This window comes from Syngnathus scovelli, chromosome 13 (genome assembly GCF_024217435.2).
Source record: "Syngnathus scovelli strain Florida chromosome 13, RoL_Ssco_1.2, whole genome shotgun sequence".
Lineage (NCBI taxonomy): Eukaryota > Metazoa > Chordata > Actinopteri > Syngnathiformes > Syngnathidae > Syngnathus > Syngnathus scovelli.
In genome coordinates, this window is record NC_090859.1 from 14474866 (window position 1) to 14491347 (window position 16482).

At 48.8% G+C, this 16482-nt stretch overlaps 2 protein-coding genes and 1 long non-coding RNA gene across 5 annotated transcripts; 2 read left to right on the plus strand and 1 right to left on the minus strand.

The window, feature by feature from the left end:
• The first annotated feature begins 49 nt into the window (after nucleotides 1-49).
• Nucleotides 50-3067, plus strand: dck (deoxycytidine kinase). Of its 2 annotated transcripts, XM_049737423.1 has the most exons (8): nucleotides 50-367; nucleotides 653-725; nucleotides 865-980; nucleotides 1747-1940; nucleotides 2023-2170; nucleotides 2238-2353; nucleotides 2705-2804; nucleotides 2872-3067. In XM_049737423.1, the coding sequence occupies exons 1-8, from the start codon at nucleotides 194-196 to the stop codon at nucleotides 2896-2898; spliced, it is 948 nt and encodes a 315-aa protein (XP_049593380.1). In that variant the 5' UTR covers nucleotides 50-193; the 3' UTR covers nucleotides 2899-3067. The 2 variants fall into 2 exon arrangements, with proteins under 2 accessions (XP_049593380.1, XP_049593381.1); XM_049737424.2 differs by lacking the exon at nucleotides 50-367 and having other exon boundaries at nucleotides 472-725.
• Nucleotides 3068-3462: 395 nt separating this feature from the next.
• LOC125979268 (electrogenic sodium bicarbonate cotransporter 1) lies at nucleotides 3463-16403 on the plus strand. 2 transcript variants are annotated; one of them, XM_049737301.2, is made up of 26 exons: nucleotides 3463-3742; nucleotides 5221-5294; nucleotides 5448-5627; nucleotides 7200-7332; nucleotides 7941-8101; nucleotides 8164-8343; nucleotides 8987-9063; nucleotides 9127-9284; nucleotides 9348-9435; nucleotides 9786-9940; nucleotides 10006-10122; nucleotides 10213-10387; nucleotides 11054-11187; nucleotides 11577-11839; nucleotides 11912-11964; nucleotides 12039-12224; nucleotides 12286-12399; nucleotides 12580-12741; nucleotides 12809-12987; nucleotides 13050-13122; nucleotides 14138-14206; nucleotides 14282-14455; nucleotides 14523-14687; nucleotides 14812-14905; nucleotides 15111-15184; nucleotides 15273-16403. In XM_049737301.2, the coding sequence occupies exons 1-25, from the start codon at nucleotides 3726-3728 to the stop codon at nucleotides 15152-15154; spliced, it is 3225 nt and encodes a 1074-aa protein (XP_049593258.1). In that variant the 5' UTR covers nucleotides 3463-3725; the 3' UTR covers nucleotides 15155-15184; nucleotides 15273-16403. The 2 variants fall into 2 exon arrangements, with proteins under 2 accessions (XP_049593258.1, XP_049593257.1); XM_049737300.2 differs by having other exon boundaries at nucleotides 11577-11964.
• LOC125979339 (uncharacterized) lies at nucleotides 10146-11057 on the minus strand. The gene is made up of 2 exons (XR_007485296.1): nucleotides 10872-11057; nucleotides 10146-10475 (listed from the first exon to the last, which is right to left on the minus strand). It is a non-coding gene; the product is annotated as an uncharacterized lncRNA (long non-coding RNA).
• Nucleotides 16404-16482: the final 79 nt, after the last annotated feature.

Genomic DNA, 16482 nt, shown 5'->3' on the forward strand with positions numbered 1-16482 from the left:
TAACATTAATTGCGAAATTTATCAAAACATTAGTCAAGTTGCATGTGCAACGGAAGTGACGACATATTTATCGGGGAAAAGAATGTGCGACTGTTCGTGACTCATGTCTTTCCTACGTCATTTACCATGTGCTGTCGTATCTGAGAATAATTGTCAAGAGTATTTGTATATTCATACCATTTTATAATATAAAATGTTGCAGTTTAGGAACGTATTAGCTTCCGTTGGGAAGTTTAGCTTTAATTTCGTTGCTCCTTCTTGGGCGGAAGTGGGGACGCCAAAGATGTTTAGCTGGAGATGCCGTTTTTCTCTACTACTAAATCTTAATACTTCATCAAAAAACTACAGCAACTTTCAGCATGGAAAGGTAAACGTTGTAGTAGTAAGTAGTAATGTATATGTACTCATCTGTCTCAGGTTATCAATGGCAAAAAATACAATTTAAAAGAAGCTATTTTCGTTTGGCGTTAACAAGCTTCCCGGAACATCTCTGGTTTGTTGACCTAACACTTCCGGGTTGTTATTCGTTGTGTTGTTACCCGCCAAACTTGACAGATGTCAAACGCCCGCCTCTCGTTATCCCGCCTCAACTCCGCTCGCTAGATTTTGAATGTCATTCATCACTACTGAAAACATGTCTTTCACCCCGAAGAGGCCGCGCTCCGATCTCATGAATGACTCCATGGAGAAGACGATCAAGCGGATTTCCATTGAGGGCAATATCGGTGAGTGCAAATTCATTGAACAAATGTGTTGTTGACTTCTAATGATGAATGGGGCCAATGCTCCTCAATGCAAGTTACAACAGCGGCAACATAGCTAACGTGTTTTTACAAAGTGACGTTTTTTCTTTTTCTTTTCAAGCGGCTGGAAAGTCAACCTTTGTCCGCCTACTGGAGCAGGAGTGCACCGACTGGGAGGTAGTTCCCGAGCCCGTCGCCAGGTGGTGCAATGTGCAAACGAGCGGCAGCGACTTTGAGGTCAGTATTCACCCACATATTCGCGACTCGCAGATTTGAAAACTAGTCTTTTGCAGGCCTTTTGTGTGCAAGACCAAATCTTTAGGGAGCCTCAAGGCTCTGGGGAACTCCCTTACACTGTGGCAGACTGTTGCATACTTTAATCAGCCTCCAAGGCCATGTTAGAGTTCCAAGTTGAAGTTTACTGTATAAAAGAAGGACGATTTAACATCAGCAGGATAGTTGAACACTAAAATGTTCAACTGTACAATATAATGTCGATGCAGCATGACACTACTTTTACGCGAACTTCAGCCAAATGGACGTTGCAGAGATGCCCCACCCCAAAAACAGTTGCTGTGTAATAATTCCAAACTTTGACGTCTTACAAGACATGGACATAGCTATGATATGACATCAAATGGTCACGGATACGCCATTCAATCTGTGCATGAGCATAACTGGGAGCGTCTTCATCTGTATTTAGAGTGCAGCTGCCGTCCGTCCACATGTCCGCAGGGCACCGCTGGTTCAACATTCCAAAGGCGACGAGCCTCATTTAAAGCAGACACACTTGCCCATATTTTTGTTGATCATTTCCAATTCAATTTGCAAAATAATTTGCCTTGTAAATAAGTAACGGCAGTTAAAACGTACAATTCTATTTTAGCATACTCCATTTGCATGTTATAATAATTTATAATGAACTGACTTTGTAAGTCAATTTTTTCCAGCTATTTTGAGTTAACAAAATAGTGATTCATCAAAAAACGCACCCGCCCTGCAGGACTTGACGTCATCGCAGCGTAGCGGCGGCAACGTGCTGAAGATGATGTACGACAAGCCGGAGCGTTGGGCGTACACCTTCCAGAGCTACGCCTGCATCAGCCGCGTGCGCGCCCAGATCTGCTCGGCCAACGGCAAGCTGCGGGAGGCCGAGAACCCCGTGCAGTTCTTTGAGCGCTCCATCTACAGCGACCGGTACGACGTGGCTGTCAAGCTCTGCCGCGATTTATCCAGATCGCTTGAGTTTACACTAAAAGAAATTACCGCTACTCGTCAGGTACATTTTTGCTGCCAACCTCTACGAGAACGAGTGCCTGAACGACACCGAGTGGGCCATCTACCAGGACTGGCACGGCTGGCTGCACAGCCAGTTTGGCCGGCACATCGAGCTGGATGGCATCATCTACCTGAGGGTGCCCCCAGAGGTGTGTCGCGGACTCCCACGTCTTCCGCAATAGTTGGACTCACGATTTTTGTCTCCCCTCGTTGTAGAAGTGCTTGGCGAGGCTGCACCTGCGCGGCCGCAAGGAAGAGCAGGAAATTCCTCTGGAGTATCTGGAGAAACTCCACGTCAAACACGAAAGCTGGCTGCAGCACAAGACCATGACGTGAGAACCCCCTCCCCCCCCGCGTGTTTACACGAGGGGGCCCGCACTCGCCTCGTGCGTTCACATTTGCGTCTCCCAGTGAAAGGGCGCCTTTCATGAAGGAAGCTCCAGGGAACATGCAGAAGATCCCATGTGACCTGCATCTGCCTCTGCGTGTGTGCGGTTTCCAGTGTGTGTGTCTGTGTGTGTCAATACCCGAGTACATCCTCTGCACGTGTGAGTGTCCACTGTATGAAAACCTAGAAAGTCCAAGAAACACATTTTCACGTTTTGGTGTTTTCCACCACTTCCTAAATTCTGCTGGGATGTGTCAGCACAACTGTGCCAACCTGAACCCCTCTTGTCACGCAGGACGGACTTTGAGTATCTGGCCAACGTGCCGGTGCTGACGCTGGATGCCACCGAAGAGTTCAAGGGCAACAAGAGTAAAAGTGCCGACATGATGGAGAAGGTAATGAAAGACAAGAATCGCATCGCGCATTTCTGTTCACTCTAATTGAATGTCCAAACTGTTCCAGGTGAAAGAGTTCCTGAGTACCTTGTGAGGAAGCAACCGCAGACGAGGCAAACGAGGAAGAAATAGAACATTTAATAGTTTTATTGCACTGTGTGTTTTTATGATGAAATGCCGCTGCAGTGACTTTTTTTTAACCACTTTATATATTTATAATTATGTGTGCGGCTTATAGCCTTAAATAAACTTATACGACCAGTTCCGGGTGTCGTTTCATTGATTTAAATCTCGGCCCAGCAGAGGGCGCCAGTCTTCCTGATATAGCAGTAAATTGACTTTTATGTCTTTAATAATTCTATAATATTGCAAATAACTAAAAGAGACTATCCAATTCTCCCTTGAAGCAGAATGCATTCTATTTGTAAATTTGCATTTAATTTTCTTTTTAAATGGCCTGATGTGTCAAACGGCTTGAAAAATGTTCTTGGTTTCTTGGAAGCGACTTGTAAATAATTGTTGTGTCATTTACTATTATAATACAAAATCCGTTTCAAATATTGACCGAAGTGTACCTGCGCGTGTTCGCGCATGTGCGTGTAAAGGTGGGGGAGTGACTCAGGGAAGCCGCCCCCATATGACTGACGTCACTGAGGAGGAGGGATGACACTTAAGCGTGTCCAAAGGAGACACCAGCAGCCCAAGACACGCGGCCGACACTATTCTGGGTGCTTTTGGTCTTCAGCCGACCGCAATGGCACCTGGACCTCACCTGTGATACGCTTCCTCCACCCGATCGAGCCCCGCCAACCATATCGGCCGGGACGCGCTTTCCAAAGCGGCCCGCAGCCTCTGCCGTTCGGCTACAAGTCGGCTCGTCGTCCGCCTCAACTGCCAAAGTAAGAAGAAGAAGACGCGACCATGAGTTCGGAGAAAAAGTAAGTCCGCAGCAACTTTTCAACAAACTTTACTAACTTTTTTAATTTCTTTTTATGCATGTTGGTAACGATGACACGTTTTAAAGGTGTCGCTAATCGGTTTTGCATGAGCTGTCAGCGTGCATTAAGGCGCAAGGGAATCGGGGAAGAGCGCGCACGAAAGCCCGAGGCACGCACGACGATGATCCCCCCCCCACCGAAAGTGACGGGGAGAGCGTCACTTTTCCTCAGTTTCTACCACGTGTTGCTTTCCAACAAATTGCTCAATGTGCCGTTTCAGTATTTCTAGTAAAAACCTAGATGATTAGTGGCTCGTTTTTCCTCACGCGTAAGGTGTTGTGGGCCTACAAGTTAGGACAGAGATCGCGCTATACATAAGCACCAAATCCGTTATTAGTGAGGTGAAACGCTCCACTAGTTGCGTGCTACTTGGACTACTAGTAAGATGATCAAATTGTACCTGCTGTACCACGTAATTTCTAGCGCGTGCAAACCACTAGTTTTAGTGTTAGGGTCCAAATATTAGGAACGGCGCTTTCATTTTGACACAGCTGTGACCTGAATAATCTCTTTGGCGTGTCAATCAAAAGTGAAGTGATATTAACTGGGTGCTGCTTGTCTGTGTCATGCATGCCATGTTTGATAATGATGAGAATGATGAAGAGGATGAAGGACCGGACTGATGCGGAAGAGGTCATAGAGCATTAAGATAAGATCATAGTAAGATTTGCGCACTCTTGTCGGATCTTATCTGCGTTATGCTTTCAAGCACCGACTGTTTCAGTGAAAGGACACTATGTGTGAGAAGGGCATATGTTGGGGGTGTGCGTGCGTGTGTGTGTTTTTTCCATGGGTCTGTGCGTGTTTTTCCGCACGAGTGTGTTTTTCCGCATACGAGCGTGTTTTTTTTCCTCCATGTGTGTTTCCGACCTGTTCTGGTAATTCTGGCCGGTCCGCCACCAGACCTTTGCCATCTCACGGCTGGAACCCGAGGCTCGGCTTGCCCTGAAGGTCCTGCACTTTCTCTGATTGGGGGGGTGGGTATCCCATCGCTACACACACTCCTAAAGTTGGGCTCCCCTCCCTGTCCCAAGGGGATGCACTGTCTCCTTCCTGAGTTTGATTACAAGACTCTGCTCAACTAGCGTGATGCTAGTTGGGGGGGGCAGTCCTTCCCATGTCCAGCATCCTGAGGCCTCACATTAAGCGGAAAAAGAGAGGGGCCAAGGACGACACAGGCGCTATCCAGGAGGAAACAACAGGCCTCCAAGAATACGTCAAGATGCTTAGGGAACGTCTTGGGCAACAGAAGCCCGGAAAGAAGAAGGAGCCAGATGGGCTGTCGTGGATTCACTACCACCAGCACATTCAAAACATGCCAGTGGCTGGAGTTGGAGCAAGAAATGGCCACATTTAATTCAATGGTTCAATATTGCCACAAAATGACAGGCGTGTTTTTATTTTTACGCCTCCTGCAGAGTGGAGGATGAGGCCATCCTGGACCGAGGGGCATCTTTCGTCAAGCACGTGTGCGACGAAGAGGAAGTGGAAGGTGAGCCGTCTGTGTGGTTTTCTCCCCCCCTCCCCCGCAGGAAGTTTGGCTCATACTTGCACTCGGCCGTGTAACCATGTCATCTTTCAGAACGGCTGAAATGTTGCTGGAGAGAAGAACTTATCCCCCAGTGTCATGTTGTTGTGTGGGCAGGTCACCACACGGTCTACATCGGCGTGCACGTTCCCAAGAGCTACCACCGCCGCAGACGCCACCGCCGCAAGTCCAGCCACAAGGAGAGGCGAGAGCGCGGCGAGCACGGCGCCGAGCACGGCGCCGAGGGCTACAAGTCGGATGGCGACGACGTCGGCGCCAGTCTCCTCAAACCGCTCAGTGAGTCCCGCTCCCTTTATTTAATATTGAGATAGTCCTCACCCCCAAAAAATAAATAAATAAATAAATCTCCAACCAATAGAAATGAAGATAGCAACGTGTGACAAGCTCGGAGCTTTGTCGTCAGCGCACGGCAGATGTCGTCAGTCTTGGCGGAGGCTTAGTGGGATGCCTTAATCTGAGATTGACAAGATATGCATTTGTTATATGTGTTATTTTTAAAAGCGTCTTCTTACAGGAAATGACATTGTTCGCTCATGTGGATAAAAGCTAAACTGATGCTTGTTGCCATGGATACCAAACATCCGTGATAGCATCTCTACAGCAGGAAGTTTGTGTACTTTTTGGGGCCACTAAATATGCAGGAAGTGTTTGTTTGACACTCAAAATGCTGAAAATGTGAGCGAGAGAAGCAAGTTCGGGCAGATGACAAGTGCCCAAGGCCGGAATTTCCAAATGGCAAACAAAAAAAAAAGAAAATGAGCACCTGATCATCAACTACTCCATCAAGTTTGTCCTCTTGCGTAAACATGCGTCATGCGTGTTGATTTTCACTTTCACCATGACCATTTTTACTTTTCCGGGATCACGTCCTTTGCTTGCCACCTTCCTTTTGGGTCGTGACCTCCTGTTTGATTTATTGTTTATTCTCATGCTACGTGAGATCGCCACGGAGCAGATAAGCGTGGATGACTCGGTCCGCTTCACAAAGAAGCCTCTTTGTGTTTCCCTGTTGCTTTATCTTCAGGGTCTTGTCTCTGGGTTGGAACCGTCAAAGGTTCTTTTGTTCTCCAAAGACGAGGAAACCCGCACCGAGTTGGAACAGGCTTGAATTGTTCCTTGGTTTTTTTATTTGTGACATTAGCTCTGCTAAATTAAGCACAAAAGTTGGGATTACAAGATCAATTTGGAGCTTCTGGCCAGTCGGCTGTTGTGTAACTTTCCCAGTAGAGTGGCTCCTCGGGCTAATCCTCGTGCTGCCGCGTCATTCGACGAGTCGGCGGTTAAGCTCTAATCAATGAACGCCAAGGACAAAAGGCGGCGGTGACGATGGTGGCGGCGGCACGTGATTGAGACACGGCCTTCTTGGCGTCAGATGGGTTTCTTGGAAGAACAGAACAGTTCCTCGCAGCGTGGGTGTGTCCGACAAGAGCGGTTTCTGTTCCTGATTGGTGTGTTTAAATACCAGGATATAGTCACAACTTCAGAACCTGATGAACCTTCGAAAGGAGTCACTTTAGCTAGCCGGGCTTCCAAATAGTCGGCGTCCATGTTTGGAATGAGAACACAATGCGGCCAATCACTGACATCATTTGTATCTTTTTTTTTTTTTTTTTCACGACTGTGAGGAAAAATACCAGCACAGTCAAATGTGGTCCCCTCCTACGTTTTCATTCAGCCTGGCGGAAACGAAACCAGGAAGTGGAGGGTTGTAGCAGCGGGTGAGGGAGGGGGGGGGGGCATCTCATGACGTCAGGTGTCCAAGTCATGCACAACATCTCCTTTATCTTTCTCATCTTTTTCCCTTTTTTCCAAATGTCTCGGGACTAATTTGAGATCATGTGTGTTTAGTTTCGCCGGCGGAGAGAATCCGCTTTATCCTGGGCGAAGAAGATGACGCCCCCCCTCCTCCTCAGCTCTTTACCGAGCTGGACGAGCTGCTGTCGGTGGACGGGCAGGAGATTGAGTGGAAGGAGACTGCCAGGTAAAAGCCTTTTTTGTTTTTCAGGCCGGCTTCCAAAACTCTCAATGAATTATCGTAGCCTGTTGAATGGTGCTTGGCTCTTATCAGATGAATACCGGTAGTACCTGCCCCGTGGGAGCGGGAAAAGGCAGAAACTCCCAGAGGTGGCAAATATGCACACACGCTGTTCTTGAGAAGAGGAAAAAAAAAAAGCAGCTAATTGTTTGCAAGAAAACACAACGTATTGATTCAATTGCTTCAGCTCTACTAAGTATATTTTATTAAATTAAAATTTCAAATGAAATTCGATTTGATGCTGAGGAATCAAGAGTGATTAAGTTAAAAAAAGAATCTTTTTTTTCACGCTGGGGAATCAAGAGTTATTAAATTAAATAAAAAATAAATACATTTTTGACGCTGTGGAATCAAAAGAGATGCCTCAAAAGTTTCACAGCAGAAAAAAACCAAAAACCTGCTTGGGCGAGCTCCTTACCTCGGCAACCGTTGCCGAGCGTAACCCGACGCCCCGCGGGAAACCGCATCGGCCTCACCCGCCTCGGCAAAACCACTCTTTTGTGTAGCTGACATCTGAGGCCAAATTAACAGAAAGTTGCTCGGCGTCCGTCCAGATGGATCAAGTTCGAGGAGAAGGTGGAGAAGGGCGGCGAGCGCTGGAGCAAGCCGCACGTGGCCACGCTGTCGCTGCACAGCCTGATGGAGCTCAAGACCTGCATCGAGAAGGGCACCATCTTGCTAGATCTGGACGCCGCCACGCTGCCGCAAGTCGTCGGTACGTGGCCTCCCGCCTCCTCAACCCGACCGGCGCCGACCCCAATGACCTCCCTTTCGCAGAGATGGTGACGGACAACCAGATCGAGAGCGGCCAGCTGAAGGCGGATCTGAAGGAGCGGGTCATGTACACGTTGCTGCGCAAGCATCGCCACCAGACCAAGAAGTCCAACTTGCGCTCGCTCGCCGACATCGGCAAAAGCGTCTCCAGCGCCAGCCGGCTCTTTTCCAGCCAGGAGAACGGTATGCCGACCCAAAAAGAAGTCTTGGCCACTTTTTCCTGACATCTTAAACTTTCAATTCTTGACACCTTCCGTTCATCTTTCCACTAATGACTTCCTTTCCTCCCTTCCTTCCTACCTTCCTTCCTTCCTTCCTTTCTTCCCGCGTTCTCCTTTTGGGCTGTCGGGGGCGTCAAAGCACGCAACCCCAACGAGCAGCCGGTGCCTTGTTTGTCTCCGCACGAGCCCGAAGACCCCTGCGAGGTCCTGAGGAGCGCCAGCATGGGCTACCTCTGTAAGTGAGGTCAAGGAGGAACCGCTTGTTCTCTTTAGAAGATCCAATATTGCTACCAAAGAGTGAACTCGAGCGCTCCTTGGCATGGCCACGGACAATTAGGAGGAATTTGGAGATTTTTATCAAACAGATTTTGGGAGGATCTCTAATCCTGACTGTCGGCTGAAGTTTAACAACGCTCATTGAAAGCATTAGCCAGAACTTGGCCACGCGTGAATGAGCGAGCGCCTGGCGTGGGTTCTGGCAGGCTTTAATCCGGGCTTCTTTTAGCCCGGGTCATCCGCTTTGCCGCTTCTTTGGTTTCTCTTAATGCGCCGCCGAAACGCTTTTGGTGGGGATGCTAACAGGCGCCGCCGTGGCTTCCCCGCAGGTAGTCCCACCACGGCCCATCGCAATCTGACCTCCAACAGCCTGAGCGACTTCTCGGACAAGCCGGAGAAGGATCAGGTAGCGTGTTGCCATCGTCGGCGTCGGCCTCGCGTGATCTCATGTGATGTTCCTGGCCCTCAGCTGAAAAACAAGTTCATGAAGAAGCTTCCCCGCGACGCCGAAGCCTCCAACGTGCTGGTGGGCGAGGTGGACTTCCTGGAGACGCCGTTCGTGGCGTTCGTCCGCCTGCAGCAAGCCGTCATGCTGGGGGCGCTCACCGAGGTTCCGGTGCCCACCAGGTACAGACGCCGGGAGCCCGCTGCTAGCGTGCAAATGCTAACGCGTTGTTCTGCGTGCGGCAGGTTCCTCTTTGTGCTGCTGGGCCCGAAAGGAAAAGCAAAGTCCTACCACGAGATCGGAAGAGCCATCGCCACCCTCATGTCTGATGAGGTTTGTTCTTCAATTGAAATATAATCGTAAATATTTGAAACAGTTCAGAAGCCTCCACTTTCCAAAAAACCTGTTGTACTCCATGTTGTGGTTGTGCCCGTCTGCTGTGTGGAATGTGAAGTTCCCACGCAGGCCTCCCAGAATGCACCTTGTGTCAACATGGCAGCACAGGAAGCGCTTTTCCAGGATTTCCTAAAGTTAAACTTTACCCCCAGAGGCACGTTCAAGCCCCATTGCCCTGGTGTGCTCGAAACCAACCCCCCCGCCCCCACCACCCTTCCTGGCCTCCGACTGAGCCGTGATGTTCTTCCCCCACTGACGGCACGTGTGTTTTGTTGGCCCGCCGCCAGGTGTTCCACGATATCGCTTACAAGGCCAAGGATCGGCAGGACCTGCTGGCTGGCATCGAGGAGTTCCTGGATGAAGTCATCGTGCTGCCCCCTGGGGAGTGGGACCCCGACATCAGAATAGAGCCGCCCAAGACGTTGCCGTCCTCAGACAAGAGGTGGGCGCTCAACTAAAGTTTAATGAAAATACGGAATTAAATAATAAGAATTGTGTGGTCCCCAGAAAGAACCAGTTTTCCGGCTTGGAGCCCCCGCCCATGAACGGAGATACCCCCCATGACTGGGGTCAAGGCGGGGGTGGAGGTCACGAGGTCGGCGAGGAGCTGCAGTGCACCAGAAAGTAAGAGACGATTGTAGAAGGACTCAAGGATTTCATTTCTTTATATATTATGTTATCATTTGTTAATTGATGTATTTATTTGTTTGTCAGGTTCTGCGGTGGCCTGGTGCTGGACGTGAAGCGCAAGGTGCCGTTCTTCGCCAGCGATTTCTACGACGCGCTGCACATCCAGTCGCTGTCCACCATCTTGTTCATCTACCTGGGCACGGTCACCAACGCCATCACCTTCGGAGGGCTGCTGGGGGACGCCACCGAAAACATGCAGGTACGCTTTTTTTCCCGTGTGTGTTAGCAGTGCGGCAAGTCGGCCTCCCGGCTGCCAACGTAAATATTTTCTTGCTTTATTCCTCCGACTGTTGACACAAAAAAGGGTTTGTGTGTTTGACCTTGGAGTGCTGACTCGGCATAAAACTCAATTTGATCACGTGGTATTTGAAAAAGTCCTCTTTAAAGAAAAGACAGCTTTTACATATTTAAAAATATAATACATTCCAGTTCCCACGGGCTGTGGCTGACAAGAGCGCGCACACACACACACACACACACGTGCACATTGGCAGTCTTTTGTGGCTGGCCGTGCGATGGAGGGATTTGCGCTGGCTGTAAATAACCGCAGATCCAGATTACTCGCTAGCCTCCTCACGGCCGTGCGTTTCCACTGACCTCTACGCGCACACACACCTGCGCGCACACACTTTCAGTGAGTAGAGGGAATCCCCAACTTGCTGTGCGACCCCCCCCAAACACACCTGAGGCTCAGAAGTGTCAATCGTGCAGTCAGCTGTTGAATTGCAAACAGGCCTGTCCTGATTGGCCGGCCCAGCGGCATGGCATGTGTGCCTACGTGCGTGCGTGTGGGAGAAAAACAACTTCCTGTTGAGTGAAAAAACAAAAATCAACAAAATGCGGTGACGTTTGTGTCACATGACAGGGCGTGCTGGAGAGCTTCCTGGGCACGGCTCTGACGGGCTGCGTCTTCTGCCTGCTGGCGGGTCAGCCGCTCACCATCCTCAGCAGCACCGGACCCGTTCTGGTCTTCGAGCGGCTCCTCTTCAACTTCAGCAAGTCAGTTTTCACCGTCTGGCAGCTCGGTTGCCGTGGCGAGTGGCCATAATTGCATCACCACCCTCCCTTCTCGTATTTCCAAAACGCCGCCGCGCCCCTTCTGTGGTCTTCCGTGATGAATAATGAATGAATCATTTATTTTGACGTCATTGCTCACCTGAAAGTAAGCAAGTTGCAGTTTATAAAGGACAACATTTGATATGTTAATAATAATAATAAAATTAATAATAATCCAAAATGAAAACATTCCGTTTTATTAGCTTTTGAGAAATAAAAGTGTTATTTGAAAATAAAAATACATTCTAGAAAGTAAATAATACATTTCAGGACTCTTTGTAGAGTTCAAATGTTCTTTAGCTGATATAAAATTTGTGTCGTGCGGCGAGCAGGGACCACGACTTCGACTACCTGGAGTTCCGCCTGTGGATCGGGCTGTGGTCGGGCGTGTTCTGCCTGGTGCTAGTGGCGACGGACGCCAGTTTCCTGGTCAAGTACTTCACGCGCTTCACCGAGGAAGGCTTCTCGGCGCTCATCAGCTTCATCTTCATCTACGACGCCTTCAAGAAGATGATCAAGCTGGCGCACCACCACCCCATCAACGCGCACTACCGAGCCGAGCTTGTCACGCTGTACGACTGCACCTGCCGACCCGGTGAGTGTAAATTTGTCTTTTTTGCCGTGGCTGACCCGATTTTGTTATTGTTTATTTTTTTCTTTCTCCAAGGCAACACCACGGACCTCTATGAGGCCGCCGGCTGGACGAACAGTTCCGACCTGGTACCCAGGCGACGCCCCCGCAACGGCCTTTGCCGGCTCAGCAACAATACTTAGCGTCGTCTTTTTTTTTTCAGCCGTACAACGCCACCTGGGCGACGCTCACCCGCGACCAGTGCGTCAAGTACGGCGGGCGTGTGGTGGGCGAGGCCTGCGACTACGTGCCTGACATCACCCTCATGTCCTTCATCTTGTTCTTCGGCACCTACACCTGCTCCATGGCGCTCAAGAAGTTCAAGACCAGTCGCTTCTTCCCCACCAAGGTGACTTTTGTTTTTTGCCGACGGGTTCCCCCGACTGACGCCATTTTGTCTTCTTTCCCAGGTGAGGAAGCTGATCAGCGACTTTGCCATCATCATCGCCATCCTTCTCTTCTGCGGCGTGGATGCTCTAGTGGGTGTGGACACGCCCAAGCTCATAGTGCCAAGCCAATTCAAGGTACACAGACTTGGCAGCAGCCATCTTTGTTGGCGCTCGTTCACATCGGACCCGCCGATTCAGCTCTTTGTTCAAAGTTACTGAGGAGGCACTGGAATAACCGGTTTAAGCGGAAAAAAAAAGCTCCAGGTGTCCTCATGGACAAATAAGATAGACTGTCTTTTCCTTGTTTGTCCGCAGCCTACCAGTCCATCGCGAGGCTGGTTCATCCGTCCCTTCGGGGGCAACCCGTGGTGGGTGTACCTGGCCGCCGCCCTCCCCGCCCTGCTGGTCACCATCCTGATCTTCATGGACCAGCAGATCACGGCGGTCATCGTCAACAGGAAAGAGCACAAACTCAAGGTGAGGTCCAAATCCGGGCCGTGGCTCGGCCCTCTGACCCACTGGTGGGTGCGCTTTGGTCCCGCAGAAAGGCGCGGGGTACCACCTGGACCTGTTCTGGGTGGCGGTGCTGATGATGGTGTGCTCCTTCATGGGCCTGCCCTGGTACGTGGCCGCCACCGTCATCTCCATCGCCCACATCGACTCGCTCAAGATGGAGACGGAGACGTCGGCGCCCGGAGAGCAGCCCAAGTTCTTGGGTGTCAGGTGGGATCAGCACATCAGCCATCTAAACCGATCCGTCCTCATTTTTGTTTTGTCCGTTGCAGGGAGCAAAGAGTCACCGGGATCATCGTTTTCATCCTGACCGGACTTTCCGTCCTCATGGCCCCCGTCCTCAAGGTGAGCGCCAGAGTTCTGCTCACGCAAACGTGGCTTACTGTCAGTTCATTTCAGGACAAACCGCTGTCACCTCTCGACCCAAAACTATTCATCCCTTTAGAAATCTCTCAGGTGGACGTAATGTGTTGCGAAATGGAGCGCGATTAGTGAGTTTTCAAGCCGTGACATTAACCTTCAGGCCTTGCTGGGCCCCTTTGGACTCATCATTTCAATCTGGCAAGATTGTTAACAGCATTTTGGACTGGAGAGGCTCTTAAAGCATGCAGGACGCAAGGGTTCAGCCCATTAGGATCTCAATGTTAATGGCTCCAGATTTGTCTGAAATTGTCCCACGGATTAGTTGTGCTCTCAAGCTCTTTTTAGGACTGTGTGCTGTCCTCTCTCGAACCCTGCTGCCTCCGAAAAGTTCATCCTGTTAGGAATCTTAACATTTCCAATCTGTCATTACGGAGTAGACGTCAAAGCTGTTGTTGCTGGAATCACTACGCCCCCTCGTGGACATTTTTATGAAGTGCTTAACATCGCCTCTCCTGTTACCATAACAAAGGAGAGTAATTAAGGACGGCTTGGGGAAAGTAGAATAATAACAAATGAATAAATCGTTCAATTTCAGATAACTCCTTTTTTATATTCCTAAATTAATGTTCCTATATTTCATATCAACCATCAATTTTCGGGTTAAGTTGACTTTTTTTGTCCCTCACTGGCTGCCGTACTCACATCGATCTTTCGTCTGCAAACAAAAATCTTGAAACATCTGATATAACTTGTCAAACTGCTGATATTTTTAGGGAGACTTAAAAGAAATGTCAACAAATAAAAAGTGTCTATAAATACGCGTGCTTTTATTGCTTGTGGATTCCAACTGGAAAATTCGCGTGTGTAATTCTAGAACGTTACGCGAAAAGCTGCTTGCGGACTATTTTTACGTCGCTAAAAATAATATAGTTTTTTTAAATGGCGACATCTGTTTTGGTCATCAGTTGCGTTAAATCGACTGTGTGTTTTGTTGTAGTTCATTCCCATGCCGGTGCTGTATGGCGTCTTCCTGTACATGGGCGTGGCCTCGCTCAACGGCGTCCAGGTGAGTCGCTGACGTCAGCTGGAGTTGAATTGTGAATTTTCAAATTTTTTTTCTTTTTTTTTGGGGGGGCGTCAGTTCATGGATCGTCTGCAGCTACTCCTGATGCCGGCTAAGCACCAGCCGGACCTCATCTACCTTCGCCACGTGCCCCAGCGCCGCATCCACCTGTTCACCTTCATCCAGGCCTTGTGCCTGGCCCTCCTCTGGGTGCTCAAATCCACCGTAGCCGCCATCATCTTCCCCGTCATGGTGAGCCCGTCCGCCCAAGGCTCATCGCTCCCAAAGTCTCACGAGGGTTTCCGATTTTCTCCGTCAGATCTTGGCCTTGGTGGCCGTGCGCAAGGCCATGGACTACCTGTTCTCCCAGCACGACCTGAGCTACCTGGACGACGTCATCCCCGAGAAGGACAAGAAGAAGAAGGAGGACGAGAAAAAGAAGAAGCACAAGAAGAAAGGCAGCATCGACTCTGAAAACGATTACGTATGTCTTTGTCTGGTTCTCCGTGTCGTCCGTGCTGCTCCTCTAGATGTGGTGTTTTTAACGTTGTTGTTGTGTCCCCCCCCTCCTCCTCCTCCTCCTCCTCCTCCTCCTCCTCCTGGTCCAGTCCGACTACCCCTTCCACGACAATATTCCCACTATAAAAATCTCCATGCCGATGATGGAGCAGGAGCCCATGTTGGGACAGAAGTCTTTGGCTAGTGAGTACCAGCCAGGCTTGTCTTTTTTTCGGGGGCTTTTTCTTGCTTCATGCTCATCCCCGCCCCCCCTCTTTAAGTGTGTAGTACCCGCTTGGCTGCATTTAGTCCGTTTCCTTTTGGAGCCCAAAGTGCAAATTGGCTCATCTTCCAGTTCAAAGTGACTTTGACGCTAACGTGACGTTGTTGACTCCGCCCCCCTCGGCAGGAAGCACATCGCAGGATTTCCTTAACACACATTCGCCGTGCTGAGCACCGCTTGCAGTCGTCCACAGTGGCCGAGTACGTGAGTTGGGACGTGGTCCTCTCGATTTTGTCGCTCACGCACGTACACACCAAAATGTTTTTCGTCCTCCCTGCCTATCCGCAGCCTTGAGCGAGGCGCCTATACCAAAGCGTCGCCAGACATCCCAGCGGAGGACAACCGTTTCTTCTGGAAAAAGTCCTCCGAAACGGACCTGTGAAAACATTTGAAGAGCAACTTCATTTTTTTTTTACACTCTCCTTAGTGCTATTTTGAAAGATTCCTGGCTGGATCCATATATTGTTTTTTATTATGACAAAGCCATGAGCAGTTTTGTTGATCCAACATTCAGTATGACTGATTCCCGGAATTATCCTTAATTGCACAGAAGATAATTTATTCGTATCATCATCAATCTGAATTGTTTATTCCACTAAATAGGCCAATAAACTAGAAAAAAATTATACTCAAGCAGACAAAAAAACAATCTAAATAACTAAATTGGCTATCTATTTTTTTTTTATTTTCCACTAAGCAATTAAATGAATTCTTTTTTAAATTATGCTTTTAGAGTAAACGCCATCAGGCAACATTTTTATATTGTAATTCTGTCCTGTATTGATCTCTCAGACAAATCTTGAATGGTAGACGCTTTGTGGTCTGCCTCTCGTCCTCCATCTTCGATTTCTTCCTAAGAATGTAGTTCTACCTCCCATCCGTCTCTCTCTCTCTCTCTCTCTCTCTCTCTCTCTCTCTCTCTCTCTCTCTCCGTAGGTGCCAGACGTCTGTCATCGTGCAATTATGTTGGTGATCACAACACTGACTTTGATTTATTTCATTTTTTGAAATCTTCCATCCTTCCTCTCTTCCTCCCTTCAATTTAATTTTCTAGTTTGAATATTTAGAGGGATTTTTTTTGTTTTTTTAAAGTACAGATTTTGAGTAATCCTTTCAAATGTGACGGTATCGAATCATAACTCAGTGTTTGCAAAATCCACGCGGTGACAATCTATGCAAGCGCGATGCACAAAACCAATGTGACGCAAACCAGACTGTCGTTCAAGCTGCTGCTTTCGACACGAGACTCAAATCAAAATCGTGTTGATCATTTTTTTTTTTTTTTTTTTTGTGGAGAAGTTTAGGCAATTTTGTACGTGCACCTTATGGGCTCAATAATAATTGAAATAATGCAGACAGAAGAAACCTTTTTTTATGGTGGTGTATTTTTTGAATGACAAAATAAAACACTTAAATATATTTGTAAAGAAGTGACTGTGTTATGGTGTATATGAACACGCCCCGCCTCCTGAGACACACACACACACACACACACACA

Excerpts from the sequence above, each read along its gene's own strand:
- LOC125979268 (XM_049737300.2), top strand. Across the intron at positions 10,388-11,053 it reads ACGCCACCGAAAACATGCAG|GGCGTGCTGGAGAGCTTCCT; the intron begins GTACGCTTTTTT and ends GTCACATGACAG. Across the intron at positions 14,456-14,522 it reads CCATCATCTTCCCCGTCATG|ATCTTGGCCTTGGTGGCCGT; the intron begins GTGAGCCCGTCC and ends TTTCTCCGTCAG.
- dck (XM_049737423.1), top strand. The coding sequence starts at position 194 with ATGTTGCAGTTTAGGAACGTATTAGCTTCCGTTGGGAAGTTTAGCTTT. Across the intron at positions 2,171-2,237 it reads ACCTGAGGGTGCCCCCAGAG|AAGTGCTTGGCGAGGCTGCA; the intron begins GTGTGTCGCGGA and ends CCCTCGTTGTAG. Across the intron at positions 2,354-2,704 it reads CTGCAGCACAAGACCATGAC|GACGGACTTTGAGTATCTGG; the intron begins GTGAGAACCCCC and ends CTTGTCACGCAG.